Source organism: Scleropages formosus, chromosome 11, assembly GCF_900964775.1.
Source record: "Scleropages formosus chromosome 11, fSclFor1.1, whole genome shotgun sequence".
Lineage (NCBI taxonomy): Eukaryota > Metazoa > Chordata > Actinopteri > Osteoglossiformes > Osteoglossidae > Scleropages > Scleropages formosus.
In genome coordinates, this window is record NC_041816.1 from 19,697,121 (window position 1) to 19,720,722 (window position 23,602).

Sequence of the window (23,602 nt, forward strand, 5' to 3'; positions counted from 1 at the left end):
TGCTTGAGCAAACTATTTGAGAGAAATTAGTTCTTGAGCACAGTACTTAACCTGAATCACCCCAGTAAAATTTCATCCTTGACGCATAGTCTCAGCATCCAAATAAACAAAAGTGATACCTAAAAGTGCTTTTATTGAGCACTAACGATCAATAACGACTTATTCCAAGGCAGGGTCATGGTGTGGACCGCAAGTATAGGGTACTAGGTTAAGCAGGAAAGGACAACAGTCCATTGTAGAGTAGCCACACACTGATGCAAATGCAGAAGTATCAATCCATATGAAAGACGTCTTTTTGGAGTGTGGGAGGAAACCAGAGCACCTAGAGGAAACCCATGCAAATCTGGGGGAAACACGCAAACTCCACGTACACTTATGAACGGCGACTGAACCTATACCTGGATCTATTCCAAGCACTGCGCAGCACCTACAGCGCCATTATTTTCTAAAGAGATAAATGAAAAACGAAGCGTAGTCGCTGTATTTAAGCAGACTCTTGACTGCATGCATTATGGGAAGTGTTAGTTTCAGGTATGCTGGAGTTGTTTCAGCAGCACAATTACACAGTCTCAGTCGTGTCAAGAGAAAGGCAAACAAAATGCAGCCGCTGGGATCCCGTTTCAAGTGTGACCCCTGCCGTCAGCTCGTCAGCCCGTCCCAGCACTTTGACTGTGTGTATGAACATGTCCGACGGGACGAGGCCATTCTTGCGTCAGGTTGCAACACCTTGTGGGGGGTTCACGTGAAGTTCTCCCAGGCGTAAATGTAACGTCTAGCTGTAACAGGACGGGAGGAGTAGGAAACACGTCCGATCAATTCCATAGGCAGCTCCTCACGTAAAGGGTAGTGGCAAAAAAGACTGGACAGGTACTGGACAACTGCGTCTGCATCTAAAGCTCTTTGCCGGTTGTGAAATGCACCCTCGTTTACTCTGAATCGTATGTCGCTTTGGAGAAAGGTGTCTGCTATGTGAGTAAACATGATTGTAAATGTCTACCCCCAGCGTTCTAACAGGTTTGTGTATATAACCCTGTTGGGTACAGCTGGGCCCCTTTACTGTAGTTATTACTCGGACTGCGGTATTGATAATGCCGTGACACTCGGGATGAAATTACCTTCGAATCCATATGCGGATCCAAACAACAGTTTATTTTCAGATTTACATTTTCACTAAAACACAAAAAAAAAAAGCAAAAAGCAAGGTTTTTTTCATGAGTTTGTGCACAAATGCCCCGTGCGAAACCCATCCAGCTACAGCGCTGTTTACAACTGTAAGGGAGATCTTATTGTTAAATCAAATAATGACCGAACGAGCAGGTGCTGTCATCAACGTGTGAGAACAGTTTTATCCTAAAACTTAAACTACCAGTTAAAATCTTTTTTTAGGATGTGAAATATTGAGGTCCTGTGGTGAGGACAGTGTAAACTGTAAAGTGCAGCACCTCGCTGGAAAGACCCACCTTATTCAAATTTGTCATTATCAGTAGATCTCACTAAATGTAAAATTAAATACGCAGTTCCCCGTCTGAACAGAAAAAGCCAGTTTTAAGGTTTAAGGCTTGATATGGTTTTGCGGTCCAAATCACTGCACTGACTGGCCAAACAAAGAAAATCATAACCCCACTTCTTGATCATATTGCTAGTTTTTTTTTTTTTTTCCCCTTTAACAATAAAATACATTGTAACACACAAAAAAAAATGGGACTTTGTAAAAATGACATTTCAGGAGAGAAGTATTAGACCAAGCAGCTGGCCACCTCCAGCTGTCAGTCACACACCGTACACAAACGCCTTCTAACCTCTGCACTCCACCTGTGCTGTTTTCCACAAACTGGTGTGGTGTGTGTGTGGGGGGGGGAGGGGGCTTTGCCTACCTTCCATTCTCCCCAGCCCATGCTCACCATGTCTCCACACCACCCTCTCAGCAATCACTACTGGGAGATCCCCCTAACCTGCTTTTCTTTCTGTGCCATTTCCCCTGCCCTCGCCGACCCTGCTGTTGCCATCGTGCCCAGCGTCTCGCCTGAAATTCCGCTCTTTCCCCATGTTTTTCTCTCATTTACTGCTGGTCGCCTGCTCCAATTTGTTAGTGCTGTACTGCGTTCCTCAGCCGTATTGTTTTAGGTACGCCCCAGTGGCGTGGGAAGTCGCTGGCACCTCGACCCGTTTGGTTATTTCTCCTAATTTCCTGCACTGGTGGGTTTAGTTTTTTTCTCCGCTGGACAGCGTTGCTCTACGTTATACTCACGCCGCCTCCAGTGCTTTCCAGCATCTCCTGGTCCCCTTTCCCCCGTTCTGCCTTTGGGGCAGCACCTCAGACCGACGCCTCTTTGTGTCAGATCTGCCCCCAACTGGTTCTGGACCAGAACATTTTCCTCTCTCTCTAGGGCAGACCCACTGTCTATTGCTCAGGCATCCAGTGACTAAGCTGCCCCCTTCTGGTTCCAGAACATGCCCAGAGTCTCTCATGGCACCCTCTTTTGGGGGGATTCACACTATCATGTGCATGAAACCGGCATCCACTAGTTCCATCATTCCATAGGGTCTTTTCTTTTTTGCTAAAACTGGAACAAATAATCCACTGCCCTTTACTGCACTCATGCTGCCTCCAACCGCCATCGCTCACCTCCAACCCCGTCATCGTTTGCGTCCAAGCGTCCTCATCGTTTGCCTCCAACTACCCTCATCACTCACCTCCAACCTCCATCATCATTCGCATCCAGCTGCCCACATTGCTCACCTCCGAGTGCCCTCAAAATTCGCCTCCAACCTCCATCATCATTCGCCTCCAAGTGCCCTCATCTCTTGCCAACAACCGCCCTCATCATTCACCTCCAACCACCCTCATCATTCACGTCCAACTTCCATCATCGTTCACCTCCAACCGCCCTCATCGTTGACCTCCGACCGCCATCATCACTCGCCTCTAACTGCCCTCATCACTCACCTCCAACCGCCCTCATCTCTTGCCTCCAACGGCCCTCACCACACCCATGGCCTCTATCCACAAAACACTCTCTTCTGTTTCAGCCACTTAGAGAGCGCTGAGCTTTGGAACACTCAACAACCTCGCTTTCCTCCAGCAGACTCTAAACCCATATTGGAAAGGACACCAAGTATCCTCCGTAACACCCAGCAAGTCTGATACTTCTCACTCCCGAATTCACACTTTCATGGTGGAAATGCATAGTCATAAAAATGCACGCTTGCATTATTACTCCTTCAAAAGACATTAAAAAATTGCTTCCAACAGTTTTTTTGGAAAATACAATTTCAAACAGCAATCACACACAGTGCTGATTAAAAGCTGCACACATTGTCCTGACAATGAACATACTGAAATTCCAATATAAAATATGGTGGTACAGTAACACAGAATGTTCCCTTTACGTAACCCCAAAATCTTGTCAAAAATCCCTTTTCATAAAAAAGATTTACTGACGAAGACAGCAGCGTATCCTGACCTGCCCGAAAATTTTGTCCCATTTTAGCGTTTGAGCCCTTGTGCAATATTGCAGTTCCAGCTGACAAGCTAAGGATGATTAAAATAAATTATATTGATTTAGCTGACAGAATATAAAGTGCGCCGTCCACCAAATATGAATGAGCGGCACCGCTTCAAATTCTCTACGTAAAATGTCTATCACACGAAAAATTAAGCAAACAGGAGTAATAGGGTATAATACTAAAAATGATATAATACTGTAAATGCGTGTTACTTTAACACGGTCTTCACTGCACATGTGTAATTTGGTGGATTCCACTGCAGGTCACTCTATGTTTTCATGATTTATTCCCTTTAACCATTTCAGTGCTGCAGAGCTGGTGCTCAGTAGTGGTGTGTGATCAGACTGGATGGTTTATCGATATCCTGTTGGACAGAGCAGCAAAAGGCAGCCTGAGTGGGGAGACCCCAGCAGGAGCCGTGATGTGGACGCACCCGGGGGTCACCTGGCCAGGTGCAGGTGGGGGTGCTGGTACAGATGGGTGACCAGCTCCTCCTCGGTGGGCTCCTGTAAGTCTTTCCTGAAAGGTGACACGAAAAAAAATATACGCAACAACATTAAGTCATTAGAATTCACTTGAAGGGACAACTGATTGCGTAGTGGTTAAAGCTGCTGCCTTTGGACCCAAAGGTTGCGTGTTTGAATCCCATTTTTAACCCATGGCTTACTAGCCTACCTGAATAAGAGCTGCATGGTGGTCTCATACTTAATCCTCTCGACATCCGAAACAGTGCAGCTGCAGCTACGGTCCCATCTGTAGATGAAATTCTGCAAGACAGGAGACGTTCTGGGCTCGACGTCCTCGAGAACCCCGCAAAAACACCGTGACGACTGATACAGAGACTCCGAACCTACCTCCAGTATCAAGGCCACAAACAGGTTGACCCACATCACTGAAGATGTAAGCCACCAGGACACAAAGTAGATCTTAGACCACCTTGAGGGAGCAGAAATAACCCACAGTCACCGCATATTATCGGGATATTAAATATTCAGTGTCTTGCGATGTCTGATCTCAGCTTGTTAAAGTACTGCTTCTCCTGCGGAGAACGTCAACTGTTGACCTGCAAGCTAGCAATTATCGATAGGAGGGATCTGAAAAAATAAACAGGACTTGTAGGCTGTTGATGCTTCAACGAGCCAAGGAATGCATCTCCTTAAACAGGAAATCCAAGTCCCGAGAACCACAGCTCCAGGAGCCCGTTCCACCCGAACGCTTCCAACCGACGCCGATGACTGTCTCGGAGTGAACCGACAGCTCGGTCCTGCTCTTATAGCCCATTTGCAGAGGAGATGCCGAAAACCTGACTGTTCTCAGACGGAAACGATCGCGTTTCTACGCCGTATCCGTCATCGCTTTGAAATTAAAGCGCTAAACGTACTGCCGCCGTTGCGCCTACGTCTCACGAACACATGCGCGATGTGTGTAACTACGTGTTTTTTTTTTTTTTTTTCCTTTCTGGTTCCTCATCTTCGCTCCACGAGATTATGGCCCGCTTGTACGAACGGGGTTCCGTCGCGGCCCGTCAGCTTACTCAGAGGTGTATTCGGTGAAGGCCTCCATGAAGACCTGCCAGTTGTTCACCACCATGATGTTGTGGAGAAGCACCAGCGCAGCCTGGGAAGGGCAGAGAGGAGACAGGACGTGTTTTAACTCACAGAGGACAAGAGCGCAAGGTTTTTAGGAAGACTAACAGCAATCCGGCCACATCCCACATCAGAGCAGGTCGCTTTAAAGCGTATTTCTTTGCAGGATGTTCCAATCCTGAAGATGCTTAAAGTGCACTATAAAAGCACTGGGTCCTCATGCAGAAAATGTTTCGCTCGCTAATTTCTGACTATACAAAAATTGTTTATTAACTTATTTGGTTCACATTTTTATTAAAGAAAAAAAATTCCCTCCCTGATGAGCTAACATCATCTGCGTGTCCGTGTGAGTTGGCAGCAAAATGTACATAAAGTGAATGGAAGTGTGCGACCGGGTTAATTCAGCAAGGTGACAAACACCGCACGTGGTTATGGGATTAATCAGTCAAGAGTCAGTATTAAATAGGAATTTGCGGACGCAAGTTCTCTCTTCGTTCTCAATCGGTTTAAATTTGTTTTAATTTTAATATCCCTGGAAGTCAGTGGCTGTTATGGAAGACAGGGACAAGAATCTTTTATCCTTATAATAATGTCTCCGTTCTACCTGTGACACTTATGAACACTTTTGAAAAGGAGGTTATAGAAGATCATATTTTTTTTCTATATATTTTTAGTCATTTTAAAGTAAAGTTAGTTTTAACATTGTTTCAAGTTAATAAAGGATAACACGATGCCCATTAAGCGCCCTGCCTTATGCCCTGCGGTTCCGGAACACTGACATGGTGCGCTGATCACAACTGAATGACGTCTTACAGCAAATTTTTTATTTATCACAGTTGGTATCATATCATAGCATCGCACGGAACAGCTGGCACCATAGTGGTTAGAGCTGCTGCCTGGGGACCCAAAGATTAGAGGTTTGAATCCTACCTCCAACTAGAGCACCACTCAAGCAATATAACTACCCTAAATTTCTCCAGTAAAATTACCCAGCTGTATAAATGAAAATATATAAGTAAAAACTTGGAAAATAGTGTCAGCTAAATGAACGAATCTTGCTTTCTCTGAGGTTTTTCCCAGAACTTAGTTTATGAATAATATGAAGAAACTGTATTATAAAGCTTTTCGTGGCACCGAGAGAGGAAGGAAGCGACGGGACTGCAGATCAACACTGGACTCAGTGTTACAGGAAAGTTTACGCTCTAGTGTTATGTCTTATCACGTCTATGTCGCTGCACCGTGTTTTAATAAAAATTCCCAAATCCACCGTACCGCCTCACGTCCGGTCACTTCCTGTACCCGGGATGTCCAGGCGCGCCACACCTTTTATCGACTACGAAATAGGCCTTGACTTTACTAACCAAATCAAGTTACGGAAGGTTTGAAGTCCCGGTCGTGTTTGTACCTTTGAGGATCCGGCGTACAGCCCCGCCAAAACTGAACGCCGAGAGCTGATATAAACATACCACATCTAGCAAACTCGTCACTTAACTACGAACACTCATAACGCCCAAGCGGTTTTGTCCGTAAGCTCGCCTCCGTTCCCACGACTATCTGGGAGTCGGCTTCTCCCCTTCAACGGCAGCAAAAATACTGGACACGCATCATTAAAGCACCAGATGAAAGTAAAACACAACTTCTGCCCGTGAGCAAATTCCTTCGGCGTATTTCCGAGGCATTTTAGAGAGCGGGGTAAACGCATTTTCGGGGGCAGCCGGTACCGTAGGGGTTACCCTCGTTGCCCGCGGATCCGCACGTCGCAGGTTAAACGCCCACCTCTGGCTGTAGTACCCCTGAGCAAGGTACTTACCCTAAAATTGCTCCAGTCAAATTACCCAGTTGTATAAATGGGTAAATATTCGCAAGCTTGTAACCGTAGTAACTGTAACCTTAACATTGTAAATTGCTTTGGAGAAAAAGCACGCAGTTAAATATGTAATGTAATCACAGCTCTGCTACTCACAGCAAAGTCATCAAAGTTGTTTGGCCAGTAGCCGAGCTGCTCGTATGTTCCGCACCGAGTCGTGCTGTTGGAGGTGCCGTTGACGATTGCGCTACAGGGGGAAACAAACACACACCGCAAAGCTCTGTGATCTTACCTATGGTTTCCACGCAACTAACACTTGGTTCACAGAACTGATCGGCTGCTCATTTTTTTTTTAAATTTAATTTCCAAATATCTGCATGTATCTGCTTTCAGACTGAAAGAATGAACGAAAAGTCGGTTCGCTTTCAACTTAACCGCCCTTAAGTAGCTTTGCAGGATTCCGCATTCGCTCAGAACAAGGTAAAACGTGTCGATCTCCAGAGTGCGTTGTGGAGTTTGCATGTTCTCCCCGTGTCTGCGTGAGTTTCCTTCGGGTGCTCTGGTTTCCTCCCACACTCCAAAGACATGCTGTTCAGCTTGACTCAGCGTTTGTGTGTTCCACTGATGTATGGATGAGTGATCGGTTGTAAGTAGTGTATCTAGCAGTGTAAATCACCTTGGTGAATAAGCTGTGTGGGCTGATAACACTACATAGAGTTCATCGGAAGTTGCTTTGGAGAAAAGCATCTGCTAAATAAATAAATGTAAATGTATGGTCAAAAACAGAACAGCTGGAGCCCTTCCTTACCTCACATTGGAAGGTGCAGGGATTGATCCCTGAAAGAGCCAAATACCGAGTATCGCAAACACGTAGTACACCACCTTCGGGAAGACAGGAGGACCCATTAGTTAAGCGTCGGCTGAAATACCAGGAAAAAAGGGGAGAACAACGTGCAAAGGCGACTGTGGACATGAAGAGGAACGCGGGTCGTCACCACTACTCAGAGATGGGGAAACTGCTCACCACTAAGATCCCGGCAAATGCCCTGAGGTTCTTCACTAGGTCCACCAAAGTGCTGGCCACCAGAGCCATCAGCTGCAACCGGACATAAGAAAAAGATGAGGAGCAAACTTATACAGACACACAAACTTACCCCATGTGTTCATTTCAGCTGGAATAAAACTGTACATCCAGCGCACAGAGCGACTGTTGCAGCTCTGCGTGTGTTAACAAAACATCCTATCCATTTTTAAACTTAAACATTATAAATTAGTCTCAAGGGACACAGCGGCACAGTGGGTTTGGCCTGTGCCTGCTCTGTGGTGGGTCTGGGGTTCGAGTCCAGCTTGGGGTGTCTTGCTATGGACTGGTGTCCCATCCTGGGTGTGTCCCCTGTGCTGCCGGGTTAGGCTTCAACTCGCCGTGACCCCGCTCGGGACAAGCGGTTTCAGACAGCGTGTGCTTATGTGTATTGTGCTTAATTTAGAATAAGTGGCATTTCTCTTAAGGAATTATTCAGATGGAAGATGAAATTAGAGTACAGTGTAATCACTAATGAACTGAAATCAAAAGCATTATTTTTGCAACCATCATTAGGCACAAAATTAAATGTTAATTTTTTTTTTTTCTTTCCATAATGACAGAAATATTACTTGAACGGTGCCGTTACTTTGAGAGGCAGACTAAGGGAAGAGAACTGCTGATAGCGGTAAAAACATTTGGGCACCAGCTGGCATCACTAAAACATTTGGGCACCAACTGGCATCCTGTGGGGACGGTCAAAAGTGCAGTATATTAACTAAACGTACAGAGCAGCACAACAGCAGCGGTCCTCATCACCTTGATCTCGGGGATGATCCTGAGGAAGCGGAACACGATGAGCAGGTTGAGCAGACGCACCATCTCGAACAGGGACATCATTCCCGGCCCGGGGGAGGAACTGTCGAACACAATATCTGAGAGGACGCCCTGCCCACCCGCTCTTGTGCCGCAGCGAGACGGCGAAGACCGTGCGGCCAAGCACGGAGGTGGTCCGAAGGCCGCAAAGCACAACAGCTTGCTGGTCTTGCAGATTGAGCAGCGGTTAAAACAGCAACGTGACTAATATAATGTGTCTTTTTTACACCACCTTCACACATGCTCCGGCAAATCGGTTCCAGTCAGCTTTACAGGAGGGCCGATATATAAATAGCATCTATTCAATACTTATTAGCACCGAAAATACTAAGAACAAGGTAGACGGAAAAGACCTACTTGTCAGATGGAACTCGGTGCATGGCAAATATGGAAATCTGGAGAAACTTTTGTTAGAAAGGGAAAGAAATAAAACAGCATCAACATTTGAAGGGAGGATTTTTTTTTTTCCCCACCAGTCCCTGTGTTTTGCATTTATTTACCTTTTTTTTTCGTTTCATATTTTTTTTAAGTTGTAAATTTTTTTATGTAATTTATTTGTTTATTTATTCTGTATAATTACATTATTAAAATTTATTATTATAACGGTAATTCAACGCATCATCTACTTTGTCATCACTTACCAGGAGAGTAATTGTCAGCAACCCGTCAAAAATATTATTTCTATAAGAGAGGTATCCTTTCAATCCAAAGGAAAATATTTTCAGCACCATTTCAAGGAGATAATATGTAATGAAGATACAGTTGATTGTCTGAAAAAGAGAAAACATACAGACCTTTTTATGGAACAACTTCCAATATGAATGCAAACCATTTCAGAAGCGCCATCATCTTTGTCAATGTTTTCATATCCAGACTGGTGATTTGCTCCCCGTGTTATGGGCAGTCAAATTATAAGTTTTGAAAGACACGCGTTTCCCAGATTTTTTATTTTTAAGTTGCATTTCCTTCACATATTTTGTGAAAAAATGCCTGCAGTGGAATGAATGTGAGCGCTATTTACTCAATTAGCCACTAGATGGCAGCAAAACACAACCCGAGGTGACAAACAGCGCAAATGTGTATGTGATCAGTCAATCAGCCATGGAAATTGAGCAGGAGTTTGTGAAAAGAGGGTATTTTCATTGTCATTACTTTAAAGTTGGCTTTACTCTTAATGTAGCTCAAAGCTAATGTTAAGTTAAAATAAAAAATGTTGCAGAGCATTTTTATTTATTGTTGCTTCATCCAATATTTTTGCAGGTCCTCACCCACAATTAAATCAAGGAATGTCTAGTATTTATATTGTATTTACTGTAACTTAGAGACTACAAGTGACATAGATGTCAGAGACAAAAGAGACTTCCAGTCCCAACTGTGTCAGTAAGTTGAGGAGCCAGTATTATAAAACCAGAGATACGGAAAGCTCTACTTTATGAATCGGCCAACAATTACCCCAATGTAGTAGCTGTCTCTCTTTGAGATGGATATCTTGGAGTCAAGCACTAGTATTGTCTAAAAAAAATAAAAAATCACATATAAGTTAGATTACAGTTTTTCCCTTTGCAGCTGCTGAAGAGGAGTCAATGCAAAGACTGCAGCCTATACAACATGTGTCCACTAGATGGTGCTGCTTCCTTCTCTGCACTAAATCTGTTCTGAAATTAGCAATGCAAAAGAATTTCATCCTAGAAAAATATTCATTTGGCTGACATTTTTCTACAAAGCAATTTACAACTATTTACCCAACCGGGTAATTTTACTAAAACAAGTCAAGGTAAATACATTGTTTAGGGTGGGACTTGAACCTGCAACCTTTCAGGCACAAATATGGAAGCTCTAACCACCATACCACTAGATATACTAGCTTTCTACCTAAAACAATTTCTGTTCACTATATGATCTTGCTCCCTTGGCTCTACTAAACCTGGTTTGGAAATTAGCAAAGAAATTATTTTTATCAAAACCATTTCTGTTCCATATATGGTTCTTCTTGGATAAACTAAAGCCGGTTTGAAAATTACTACTGCCGACCTAATGGCACTGCTACTTTGGCTATTCTAAAGCTGTTTCTCACTAATCTTGTGGGTTCTAAGTGAGGTTAGGTGGAATCTCACTCTTAACTTACGCAGATGCAGAATATGTTGAGCAGAGCCACCAGATTCCCAATCACAGTGACAGAATAGTGGGTAAACACAGACTGGACCCTCTGAAGGAAGCAAGAGTTGTACACTGGCATTGGAGGATGCTGCAGAAACATTAGAACAAACATGAAGCAAAGCTATAGAGTTATTTAACCTTGCTGGAACAGAACACAAGTAACGTAATGTATTCTTCTGCACCGCCTGAGAAAAAGGCACTTGTGATATGTCAATTTATAAACACACACACACACATTTTCAGAACCGCTTGTCCCATACGGGGTCACGGAGCCTACCCGGTAACACAGGGCGTAAGGCCGGAGGGGGAGGGGACACACCCAGGACGGGACGCCAGTCCGTCGCAAGGCACCCCAAGCGGGACTCGAACCCCAGACCCACCGGACAGCAGGACCGTGGTCCAACCCACTGTGCCACATATTACACTTTTTACGCTGTTTTTTTTTTCCATTTCAAAACTGACTTAAGAGTTATTTACTTCTAGCATGACTGCAGCGTCTATCTATGGATATCGTGTGAAAACAAACGATGTCGGCCCACGTTACTACAGCACAGCTCCCGGTTGGAGTCAAACACACATCCTTGTGGATGCCAGACCAACTCCTCCACCGCCGCCTGCTGCTTACCAAATGCTTCCTCTCGACAACTAGTAATTCCAACACGTAGATGAGCACGAGACCGAGAGCTACGAGTGTGTCCCTGAGGGAGGGCAACTGAAGAAGACACGAACCTCTTTGATTCTGTCCTTATCCAGCTCATCAAACAGCTTCTGGAAGTCGTCCCTTTGGATGTCGCTGTTGGAGAACTGCTGAACTTTCTGATGGGAAAAGAGGGGCAAAGGAGAGCCGTCACGAGACGGAGAAAGGCTGGTAATGACCGGACCCCATCAGCGCTCCAAGAAGCAGGGGTGGCGGCAAAGGGCTCTGACCATCAGGTGATACGACGACCCTGAGAATCAGTCCATCCAACTGCCTGGCCATCTAACCGAGCTAAAGAGCCACACCAACCTCCACGATGGCCCGTCTGTAGTAGGACTTCATCTGCACCTCCCTCATGACCCTCAGCACTTGTTCCACCTTCACACTCCCGCTGGGGGAAGAGGAGAGAGCAGAACATCTCGATCAAAAATCAAACACGCAGCCAGTGAGCCGATTTGAAAAACACATACGGGTGACATGCAGTCGCAGCACTCTTTTGGTTTAACACCTCCTGCAATGAAACACGCAGCGCGGTGGCCTTGCTGCTCGGTGGGCGTGGGGTTCGAGTTCCCCTCGGGCCGTGCAGATCTCGCACGTTCCTCCCCGTGTTTGCACCCCTCGGACGCGAGAGGAAGAAGACAACGGCAAACCGTTTCTGTCGCTCCCTCGCCACGAAAACCACGCGGGTGGTCGCTATGAGTCAGGAGTGACTCGATGGAACATGCATAGAGCGCGCACAATTATTACTACAGCCAGGTAATTTCGCTGCAGTAACTCGGAGTCACTACCTTGCACAAGTGGCACTCGAATGTGCTTTTTTCAACTCCGAGGAGGCAGCTCTAGCCACCGCGCCGCCCGCTGCCCCCTCTAATTAAAGGCTTTGCAGCTCCTTGCATGGTAATGTAAGACGGTAAAGGGCTTACACGTGCTCGTCCGTGTGCGTCCTTCCCATGGCGCGACAGCACATAACCTCGAAAGCTGCCCTGATACCAAGCTGCCTCCTCAGGATGGAAGCCTGGATGGACATCTGCATGGAGAAGCACGGGGGGGGGGGGGTGCGCACTCAAACACCGAGCTGCTGATCACCCGCACTCGGCACATTTGCACGTATTCGTTTAGCAGACGCTTGTTTCCGAAAGCCACGTACAATTCCGAGCAAACAAGCAAGCGTTCATAAACGGAGCGAGAGCTTCAGAGGCAGACGCGTGATTCTCGAAGCACGGTTTACTTCTCCAAAAGCACCGCGTTTGCCAGACGCTGCGATGCAAATGCATGGAGCCATCCGGCGATCAGGAGAGAAGCGGGTTTTGCATGAGATGTGTTACGAGAAACTTCTGGAACACTAAACACACCTGCAATAACTGCATTTAATAAGGGTTTAACTAAAAGATGATGGAGGACGAGGACCTGTCCATACACGGCAGTTACTTTGTAAACTGCAGTAAAGATACACAAAATAAAATATACATCATTCAAGTGCAACATTTACTTATTGATTGCCAAGTAATAAACATGATTAATATAATTTCCCAACTCACCAGTAAGTATCCTCTGAACTGATTGTATATTATGGCAGTGAGGAGATTCATTAATAAGTAGGTTCCTGAAAAGAGTGAAAAAATAAGGAAATAAAACTAGGAATGAAAACAGATGTATCTGCAGACCGTGCTTTAAAAGAAACGAGGAACTGCAGCCACGCTCATAAAATCCGACGCGGCGCGAAGTGCAGAAAAATCCGCCCGCGCTCACTTCCCGTAAAGTTCTCAGGAAGATGCCCGTAACGCGTGTGCACCGTGCCGCTGCTGCACGGCGAGCGGCACTTACCGAACACAGTGAAGAGGATGAAGAAGATGGAATATCCCCTGTTCAAGGAGTACGCCGGTATCATCACTGGTTTACAGGAGGAGAAAAACAACATTTGTTTTGTGTTCTTTCAAACAGTGAGTGACTACAATACTGTGCACACGCCAAAGTCACGCAACCTGCCCCCGGGTTGACCGAGGTAACGGACTGTGGTAGGACCCCTGCTTTATGGTTGAGGAACAGCTGGTACCGTAGTGGTTTGCATTACTGCCTTTAGACCTAAAGGTGGCAGGTTCGATTCCCCCCCCAGGGGTAGTACCCTTATTAAGGTACTTACCCTAAACTATTCCAATAAATTACCCAGATATGTAAATAATTGTAAGTTTGCCTGTTCTTATAATTCTAACCTTAACATTGTAAGTTTCTTTGGAGAAAAGTGTAAACTAAACAAATTAATGTAAATTCTGTCTTAGAACAAAAAAAAAAAAATCACATCACATCGTCTGAACCACTTGTCCCATAGGGGGTCGCGGTGAGCCAGAGCCGAACTCGGCAACACAGGGCGTAAGGCCAGAGGGGGAGGGGACACACCCAGGACGGGACGCCAGTCCATCGCAAGGCACCCCAAGTGGAACTCGAACCCCAGGCCCACTAGAGAGTAGGACCCGGTCCAACCCACTGCGCCCCCTCATACGAAAAAAATGAAGTTTCAAAATATACACGAAGACTCATGTAATAATATAATTTAACGATAAATATGTCAAGAAGTTGTTTACATGCTCATTATGGAGACATCAAAGAGCGATGAAGACATGACAGCTTTCTCGTACGGCAACCGATTCTCCGTTTTCTACCGCGACAACAACGCAGCGTTCGCAGTTCACATACCATCTGGGTTATTTGCAGTGGTAAGCAGCACCAGTAAGGACGTTATGGACTGCCGCAGGTTTCGGAAATACGATGCCCATTCTCCATTCTCCCTTGCATCCTGGAAAAGGATGGATCCAACGTCACCACCAGGTGTCTTTTTTACCCTGGTTAACTTACTAGGACTTTCTACTTTCTGGTTGATGCCAACTACTGTACTGTGGAGCAAACTGACCTTCTAAGGTGCCTACAGGTAAATGCTGCGATCATGTAGCGCAAAAGACAAGAAGAACAGTTCTTAGGACTGATGTACGACTTGATGGATGCAAGCAAGGAGAACGGAGGCCCCCTCAAGCCAACAAAACGGTGTACCTCTCCTCTGGCAAAGATCAGCATCCCAAACATGGAAAACAGGAACAAGTGGAGGGTGATGAGCAGGATCACACTGGAGATACACACAGAAAGGTCACTGGGTCATTGAGCAGGACCACAATGATGGAATCGTTTACACCTGAGTGCTCAATATAACGTGCGAGTGAATCTGGTCATCAGATAGCTAAGACGTAAAGCTACAACACAACTCTTCACTCTGGAACATCACTGGCTGCTGTGACCAGGAGTTCAAAGAGTGGCAAAACCTCATTTGTAACTATTACAAGAGTAGGACAGGCTTGTCAGATACCCCTCTTTACTGGCATCTACAGGAACAAGGTTTAGAAAACATTTTGGCAGTGATGCATTTTTTTAAACTAAAATGTTCTTTTCATTATGGGAATGTACCCTATTATACCAATGACAATTCAATCACCGCGCATGGCAATTGAGGTAAAGCTCTACTTAAAGGGAGGGAAGCTTTACAGCCCGTGCCGTATAACTGTTTCCCAAAATATTTGCCGTTATTAAAAATGTGTTATCAATATTAGAGTATTTCTTTAAGAATACATGGATCCTCTGTATGCAAGTTCACATTTTGTGTTCTGCCAGCTCAGAGCAAATACCTTGCGATTTCTGGTAGTGTTCTTTTGATGCATTTCAGGGTTTTCTTCATTAGCGAAGAGTTCTGCAGGAGGAAGAATGGCCGGAATATTCTTCTGATCCTTAAAGTCTGCAACATAAAATTAGATAGATAGATAGATAGATACCAATAAAATACATGGTTGTCACGTGTTATGATTTAACACATTCGGGATATTCATATTTATAAATATTTAGAAACATATGCTACTCCTGTAATGTACATAAATGTTTGTCTATGCAAAAAAAAAAAACTAGGAAGGTGATCAGGAATCATTGATATTCAGATTTTTATGCAGAAACTCGTCTGATGAACATCGGTGCATAAAGTGGAAAGAAACAAACTAACTGTACTTAAGAATCACACGTCTGCAACTACGTCTCTTTCGCCCAATGCACAAATTGTATTTTCTGTGAGATGTACGTCGCTTTGGAGAAAAGCGTCTGCGAAATGAATAAATGTAAATGTAAAATGTAAATATGAAAAAATGCATAGTACAGCAAGAGCTGAAATGTGTGCTGTAACAGGGTCTACTGTCGTTACCTTGAGTTAACTGTATTTGCAGTTAGTTACCTGTAGTTCCTTTGAGTTGACCGTATTCCATTCCCACAAATATTACGACTGAGGATGACTAAGTGCAGGACATGTTGTGGCACTGTGTGTTCCCATGGAGACCGAAAGGAAATAAGCGGTGAAACACCCTACTCACCTCAGTACATAACATGCTCACTGAAAGAGTCCAATCGATGACCGACGCTCCAGTGACCACAACGTATCCGATCAGCCACTTATTCTTCCGGAACTCCTCCCAGCCAATCAGATAGCTCTATCATTTCAAAGATGATCATGCTTTAAACACAACAAATAGTTCAAGTTGTATAAGATTTAACGATTGCAAACACTGTGACAGCAGCAGGATGCCGCTCCTCCCTGATGTGATGGTTGTGAGGTTCAACCGCAGGGCCATGGCAGCGGAAATGTTCAGGACAGGTCATTAAAAATAACTGCTTTTATAAAAATATATAAAAAAACATATACATGGACAATTTTTCAAGTCATGCTACTCTGGAAAAGGGTTCTGGATCATTTGTTTTGGATTCCATGAAACAAATGCAGCTTACAGGTTATTATTTTTTAGTATGTTTAGTTTTAGCTGAAAAGTTCATCCATTCATACTCAAAAATCACTTCTCCTGTGCAGGGTTGTACTGGCACTGACCCTATCTTGGTGCAACCGAGTGGGATACACCCAGGATGACACACACACACACACACACACACACGTTTGCACACTACAGGCAACTGAGTTGCCAGTTCACCTGAAACAAATGTCTTTGGACTGTGGGAGGAAACCAGAGCACCCAGAAAAAAATCCCATGTAAACAAGGAGAGAGAATTCAAACTCTACACAAACTGAGCCAGATTAAAACCCTTGCGCAGGTCTACAGCCCAGGATTGTAAGGCACCAGCACTGTGTCACCAGGTTGTCTAGAAATGTTTACAGAAATGCAATTTACACTGCTTTGTTTTTTTTTTGTCAGTTTTGTGGCAAAGCGTTAAATGGGGGGAAAAGTGGGAACGCAATTTTTTCTGACAATAGTGAGAACCTAGTCCATAGAGATATCAAAAATATTCCTCACAAACAGAATTTCCACATAGGCACCACACAGTCCTAGCACTCCTGCGTGACCAAATCGAGTTGGCCGTTACGATGTTGCCATCTCAGCGGGTACCTTCACGGTAAGGTCGACGGCAAAGATAAGGAGGCACATGATCTCGATGCTCTCGGTCAGCCCACAGGGGGGCTCCATCGGGGGTTTCTTATAACGCAAGTCGGAGGTGATGGTCAGGGAGGAGGGTTTTTCTACGAAGGCCAGGCTGAGAATAATAGCGATGACCAAACCAAGACCCCTGAGCACAGAGAGAAAAATTACATATTAGAGATTACTTACAAAATAACACCGGAAAGGATTTCTGTTATATAATTTATTCACTTAATTGAACTTCGTGGTTGTTTCTAAATACTCCAGGCTAGCGCAGACCCATCAGTAAAACAGAGTGATCAGCAGAAAAGCTTACCACTGACAGATCCTGGAATAGTACCACCGGTACAAACGCAGCGATCTGGAATCCACACGGTGGTTGATGGACCGATACTACAAGAAACTTTCATTTTAATGAATGGATAAAATCATATATATTTTTCCAGAATTAAAAAAAAGAAAGAAACCAACATTTTAAAGAGGATAGCCTTACGTGAATTGCATCTTCAATAAACACAACCGCTTGCTGGATGTGGAGGTCATCATCATCATCATCACCTTAAGAGGGAAATGGAAAGTTTTTTTCCACATAGTCAGGGAAGTGGCATCAAAATGTGCTGTCACTGCTGAGCACCAGTTTTGAAAATATTGAACATTGTATAACATGACAAATGATAACTTTTAGTGTTTGTATCAAATAAATTATGCAATGGCACATTTTACAGAACTGAATTCGGGTGGATCTGTCCGATCCCTGATGCTCTGTGTTTGACAGTGACTAGTGATGTGACTTGTTCGCTCCTTGATGCAACTAGAAAAAGTCACAGTTGACAACACCTGTCATGTACAGTGCTGTTCAAAAGTACGTGAACATATCGAATTGGTCATTACATACAAATTTTGTCACATGGGAAAGTCTGATTCTGATTAAATAGCCATTTTGTGGTAAAACCGAGGTGCACAAGTGAAGGCCTAATAATTTCAATCACCTCTACTTAGCCGAATTTTGTCCAACTTTTCTTAAAATTTTAAACAAACAACTTGCACGATTATTCTGTCCGTTCTCACGGCGTATTGGTCAGGACGCAAGTGTGGTTTTATTAAAAACGGTGGTTTCGTTGTGCGGGGCGAATCTTTCGAAGAGCCAAGCAAGGGGCGAAGCCGATCGTGCGAATGTCGCCCGTGATGCCAATCTGAAAGCGAGACTGAAGGTTCAAGCAGAGGTTGAAACCGGAAGAGCGAGGACAGTGAGGACAGTGAGGACAGTGAGGACAGTGAGGACAGTATGTCTTAGCGAGATTCCTTGAGCAGAGCAGGTAAGTTTGCTTCTTTTAAAGGCTGCTGAGGCTACCTCAACAGACCTGCCCCTGTGGTCCACCGATGTAATCTCCACGAGCTCATGACACGTTCACTCAATTGTACAGTAGGCTACTATCATTTTATCAGTTCAGGGTGAGTACCTTGATCAAGGGTACTACAGCAGGAGTGGGATCTGAAACGAGAACTTTCACAGCACAAGGTGAGAGCTCTAATGACCACAATACCTACTTCCCCATCTGAACCCTGCCCATAAAAATCAATTAACCACACTGCAGTGTGTCTTCTGAACTCTTCGCAAAGGCCCTGTCCCTACTACCCCTAGTGCCTGATGTTTCTGCAGCCCATTGTCTTTGCTCTATTGCTTGACATCCCTACCTACTACTCAGCAGCAAAGGCAAGATTGCAGCCTTTGATTTTTTTCTAGTGTTGGGATCCTGTCTTAGTGTGGCTCCTGTCCCGCAGTTTTTCTCGCTCTCATACCTTCTCAAACAAGTGTCCCACAGTCAATTCTTTTAAAGAACAGAAGGTCTTCACAGAGTAAAAATGAATGTACACTGCATCGCATTTACTGCAACTATGTTTCATGTGAACCAGATCTTCAAAACACGGATCTGCAATTTCAGTAGCTTTCATTATCAGTTTGAGAAGGGTGAGACTGGACATAGCTAAAATGTGCAGTTTGACATTTATTAATTATAATAATAATAATAATAATAATAATAATAATAACACAGAATGAAAGAAATACAATATGATTAATCTAAAATGAAACATTGTTATTATTAGACATCTGCTGTATATATAAGGAGCCGACAGGTACCTTTCTTTATAAAATATATTTTGTTTTCAATAATGGCTACAATATTAGTAACTGTAATCACAAGCTTTTTATTACTGAAAAATTGCCTTAATGTTAAGTTTAAAAAAAACATTTATGCTCTCACTCACTATCCATTACTGCTTATCCTAACACAGGGTCACAGTGGTCTGGACCTTATCTGTGCCCTCAGGTCAGAGGCCAGTCTATCACAAGCTAGTACACACACATTTTCAGAACCGCTTGTCCCGTACGGGGTCACGGGGAACCGGAGCCTACCCGGCAACACAGGGCGTAAGGCCGGAGGGGGAGGGGACACACCCAGGACGGGACGCCAGTCCGCTGCAAGGCACCCCAAGCGGGACTTGAACCCCAGACGCACCGGAGAACAGGACTGCGGTCCAACCCACTGCGCCACCGCACCCCCCTCCACAAGCTAGTATTAAAGCTGTAAAGGCTACATGTAAACAAGAAAATCTTTGAACTTTTTGCAGGCTCTGCTACTGCTGCTGATTATGGGCCAAGGAGCGAAACCCTGCGGAGCCCCATCCGGTCGGAGCCGACAGAAGAAGACACGTCGATGTTTCGGCAGGGCTGATAAGGCGGACTCCCATGGAGCACATGGTAACATAATGTTCACTCCCTCTGCCTGGACAAAATAAAGCAGTTAAGCAGAAAACTGCTGCCATTCTAGAAATATGAGTTGACAGGACAGTGCAGCAACTTCACATCTTTTTTTCCACTGATGCAATTTTTCCACCACCCACAAATATGAAGGAAAAAAAAAAAAAAAAAAGACTCTGAACAAACACACTGAAGAAGCAGTGTTGCAAAAGAAACTTGACCACAAGGAAACACAATAGCACACGAGACCAGCCATTCCAATTTAGTTATATTTGTCACTTTTGAAAATAATTAATTCCCAGACAGTAACCTATCATGTATTAAGGCTGAACACTTTTTTCCTGCTGTTTCATGTGTTACGTGGCTGTTGCTGGAAAAACAAAATCCACACCTGCTTAAGGAAAGGAAAATTGAGTAATGTGCATTGTACAGTAAAGGCTTATTATAGGATGGGTTTTCCCTGTGTTGACCACACCTATATTAAAACTGTTTTCATTGGAGAAAATCTTAGTAAAACACTAGACCTAATGTTCATCTGAAAAATCAACCCATAATTTCAAATATCTGCTAATACCAACTTTAAAGACAAATGTGAACTGAATCCAGTTCATTTTTATAGACTGCTCTTCTCACCGGAGTGACACAGAGCACTGTAAAAGATTGCAATGTAATTCAATGATAATACACTTGGACAAGAATGCGCAGCATCAGAGCTATCTGGTCAGGTGGAGGGGAGATTTAAAAAATAATAAAAAAAAAAAACTCCCACACTACAAGAAAAGGGACAAAAGAGGGGGTCCAAACACCAGTAGCTGCCCACCCCTCCAGGGCATTCCACTGTGGTGACAGAAGAATGCTGTGCTGCTTAAAATCTAGACCTATCTAATAATTATTACAATTCAAAAAATGGAACACATATTACATCTATACTTACATCACGATGTAAATATAGGTACAATCTGTAAATATATATCTGTAAATATAGGCACAATCTGTAATTACATAATTACGTACTGGACAAAAGAGTTTTTATATCATTAGGAGAGAACACACGAACTCCACACAGACTCAGCTGGGGTGAAATCCATCCTCACACACTCTGTCGGGCGGCAGCGCCACTCGCTACCCGCTGCGCCACCTTGCCACCCCGCGCCGCTCCACTTGGTAGTTTGTTCACCACTTTTTTTCTTGGTTAATCTTTATTAACAAGTACCGAGTATGCAGCGTACAACCAATACAGTGTACACAGCAGGCTTTTTTTTGGTCATCGTGGCTATCGAAACACAAACACGCCGGGTGTACTGTGTAAGGTCTTTAAGACCCGCGACTTGAACGTCACGGCAAATGTAGAATTGCCGCAGATTACGCGCCGTCTCACTCCACGCGAAACGCTTTGAGGGACGTCGCGTGTTAACAGTTGGCGCTGTGTGTGTGCCCGTGTGTGTGTCTGTGCCTCTTACCGTGCTCGATGTAGCAGCTCTGTCCGTTCACGCTGTAAGAGAGGCGCCTGGCAGCGCCGTCCTGGGGCCGGGAACGGAACGATGAGGAACCCCTCTTCACACCTCCACCAAGCAGGGGCTCGGTTTCCATGAAACTGCCTGGGACCAAGTGCGGAGCACCGAACCGCTTCCGAAGACCGTTTAAAAAAAGTGCATCGAACCGAAAGTGCTGCGGTAAATGCCCGCTCCTCCTCCCCCCCCCCCCAGCACCTTGTTTTTGACAGCTACGAATAACCAGCAAGTCACTTCCGTGGTTGGTTTTAAAAAGTATGCGAGCTGCGGTAATCTCAGCTCGCACTCATAACGAAGTCAAAAAGAAAAGAAAACACTTAACAACGAGAGGAGGAAACGGAAAGTGCGCGTGGAGAGCAGGCTCGTCATGTCTCCGCCTTTATCACCTCTCACGCGCTTCTTCTTGTAACTAGTGGCGCAAGAGCGAGTGTGGGGAGCACCCCCCCCCCCCCGGGATGTGGGGTGCCATGCGGGCTGCTATGCGGGCTGCTATGCGGGCTGCTGTCAAAAGTGCTCCCTGATGCTGCTCTTGCTGGTCACTGCAGGCCACGGAAATGTGACACGACAGCGAGAGCCGCGCGTGTCTTGTGACCGGGGGGACCATCCACGTGTTCATCAGATCCGCGCTCGGACATACGTGTACGTGTACTTGTACAGTACGTATAGAACGGAGCCTCTTCTCAGACTGAATATCACTGCTTTTTCATGGCCGTTGCAATGAATGGTAACAAAACACAGGTAGTGCCCTGATTAGGGCTGCTGTTGTGTAGTCCAAAGGTTCTAGTCCCACTTCGCGGCACTTGTACCCTTCGAAAGTAAAAATGCTCAACTGGTAGTAAAAAATGCCTGTTGTATAACTTATATCGTCGTAAAGTTGCTTACCTAGGCTACTGTAAATTGTCTTGGACGACGGTGTCAGGTTTACATTTATTCATTTACTAGCAGATACTTCGACGTACTTCTCACGGAAAATAGTGTGCATTAGCATAAACTGAGAATTCTAGATGCAGATGCGTGATTCTAAAAAGTACAGTTTTACTTTCCCCCTATTTGAACAAATCATGTACCGCGTACGTACATCACACGAGTAGCTGCATAAGGTTTTTTTTTTTTTTAACATTTACATGACACGAGTAGTAGACTGAAAGTTTATCCCTTATTCAACAGATCTCATAGTTATAGACTAGCATCAACAGGTAAATGAAAGTTAATAATAAAATTATCCACCACAAAAGTCCTCCCCCGTCTTGCGAAGGCAATCCGCCTCCTTAACGCGAACGCTCGTAACTCGAAGATGCGATGACCGTTACTCTGATGCGCAACGTTTGAATGCGTCCACGCGCTCTCCACGCGCCCCTGGCCAGTGCGAAGAGATGCCCCGTAAGACAAAGTCGGGATCTATTAAAAAAAAAAGTCATATCCAGTGTAAATGCAATTTGTCAAGTTTGAAAACCAAGCCTAGGATTTAGGTGAATCATGGACTATATTCTTGCACCGTGGCTTCATGATTCATTGCTTATTGTGTTTGACTGCTCAATATCTGTTTCAGTACATCAGTTAAGAACTGTGTGATGACTTAAAAGCTGTATTTTGATTTTTCTCTAGCTCAGAGGGTCTCGGCCTGCGATCTGAGGTAGTCACAGGGTTGCTTCAAATAAATTAAAATATTTTACATAAAATATAAAAATGACTCTGCAATTTCTATACATGTAAAGGTGCTCAGTTTTCAGTGTAATAAACAATGCAATATTTTCTACTAATTTATCTGTGGGCATTTTTCTAGCAGGGGGGTCCATGGCCTGCAGAAACTTTCACTTACCTATGACTTCCACTTCAACGTGTTCCACTTTCGCAAGGACAGTTACATGAACTCACGTTTTTCGTAACTCTGAATGGTAACTCGTAACTGTAGTTAGTGCAGCAATTCATGTTACTTCACATTACTCCATTTAATAGATGCTTTTCTCCAAAGCGACTTCCGATGAAGTCTATGCAGTGTTATAAGCCCATACGCCTTATTCACCGCGGTGACTTACGCTGCTAGATACACTACTTACAATGGGTCACTCATCCATACATCACTGGAACACACTCTCTCTGTAGTTCACACACTATGGGTACTTAGTCATCAGTCTACCTGAACAGCATGTCTTTGGGAGGAAATCAGAGCATCCAGAGGAAACCCACACAGACTCAGGGAAAACATGCATACATGGATTGAATTTACTGTGA

The 23,602-nt window shown here is 44.5% G+C and overlaps 1 protein-coding gene across 2 annotated transcripts; it reads right to left on the bottom strand.

Moving 5' to 3' along the window:
- Positions 1-623: 623 nt before the first annotated feature.
- On the bottom strand, positions 624-21,753 carry tpcn2 (two pore segment channel 2). 2 transcript variants are annotated; one of them, XM_018763964.2, is made up of 25 exons: positions 21,320-21,753; positions 17,592-17,656; positions 17,415-17,491; positions 17,069-17,246; positions 16,046-16,162; positions 15,320-15,426; positions 14,694-14,766; positions 14,343-14,442; positions 13,476-13,541; positions 13,190-13,254; positions 12,575-12,678; positions 11,961-12,042; positions 11,684-11,770; positions 10,923-11,042; positions 10,250-10,309; positions 9,439-9,567; positions 9,155-9,201; positions 8,741-8,840; positions 7,925-7,996; positions 7,709-7,782; positions 7,057-7,147; positions 5,042-5,124; positions 4,362-4,443; positions 4,183-4,274; positions 624-4,026 (listed from the first exon to the last, which is right to left on the bottom strand). In XM_018763964.2, the coding sequence occupies exons 1-25, from the start codon at positions 21,447-21,449 to the stop codon at positions 3,948-3,950; spliced, it is 2,280 nt and encodes a 759-aa protein (XP_018619480.1). In that variant the 5' UTR covers positions 21,450-21,753; the 3' UTR covers positions 624-3,947. The 2 variants fall into 2 exon arrangements, with proteins under 2 accessions (XP_018619480.1, XP_018619481.1); XM_018763965.2 differs by lacking the exons at positions 624-4,026; positions 4,183-4,274; positions 5,042-5,124 and having other exon boundaries at positions 4,365-4,443.
- Between the last annotated feature and the right edge of the window lie 1,849 nt (positions 21,754-23,602).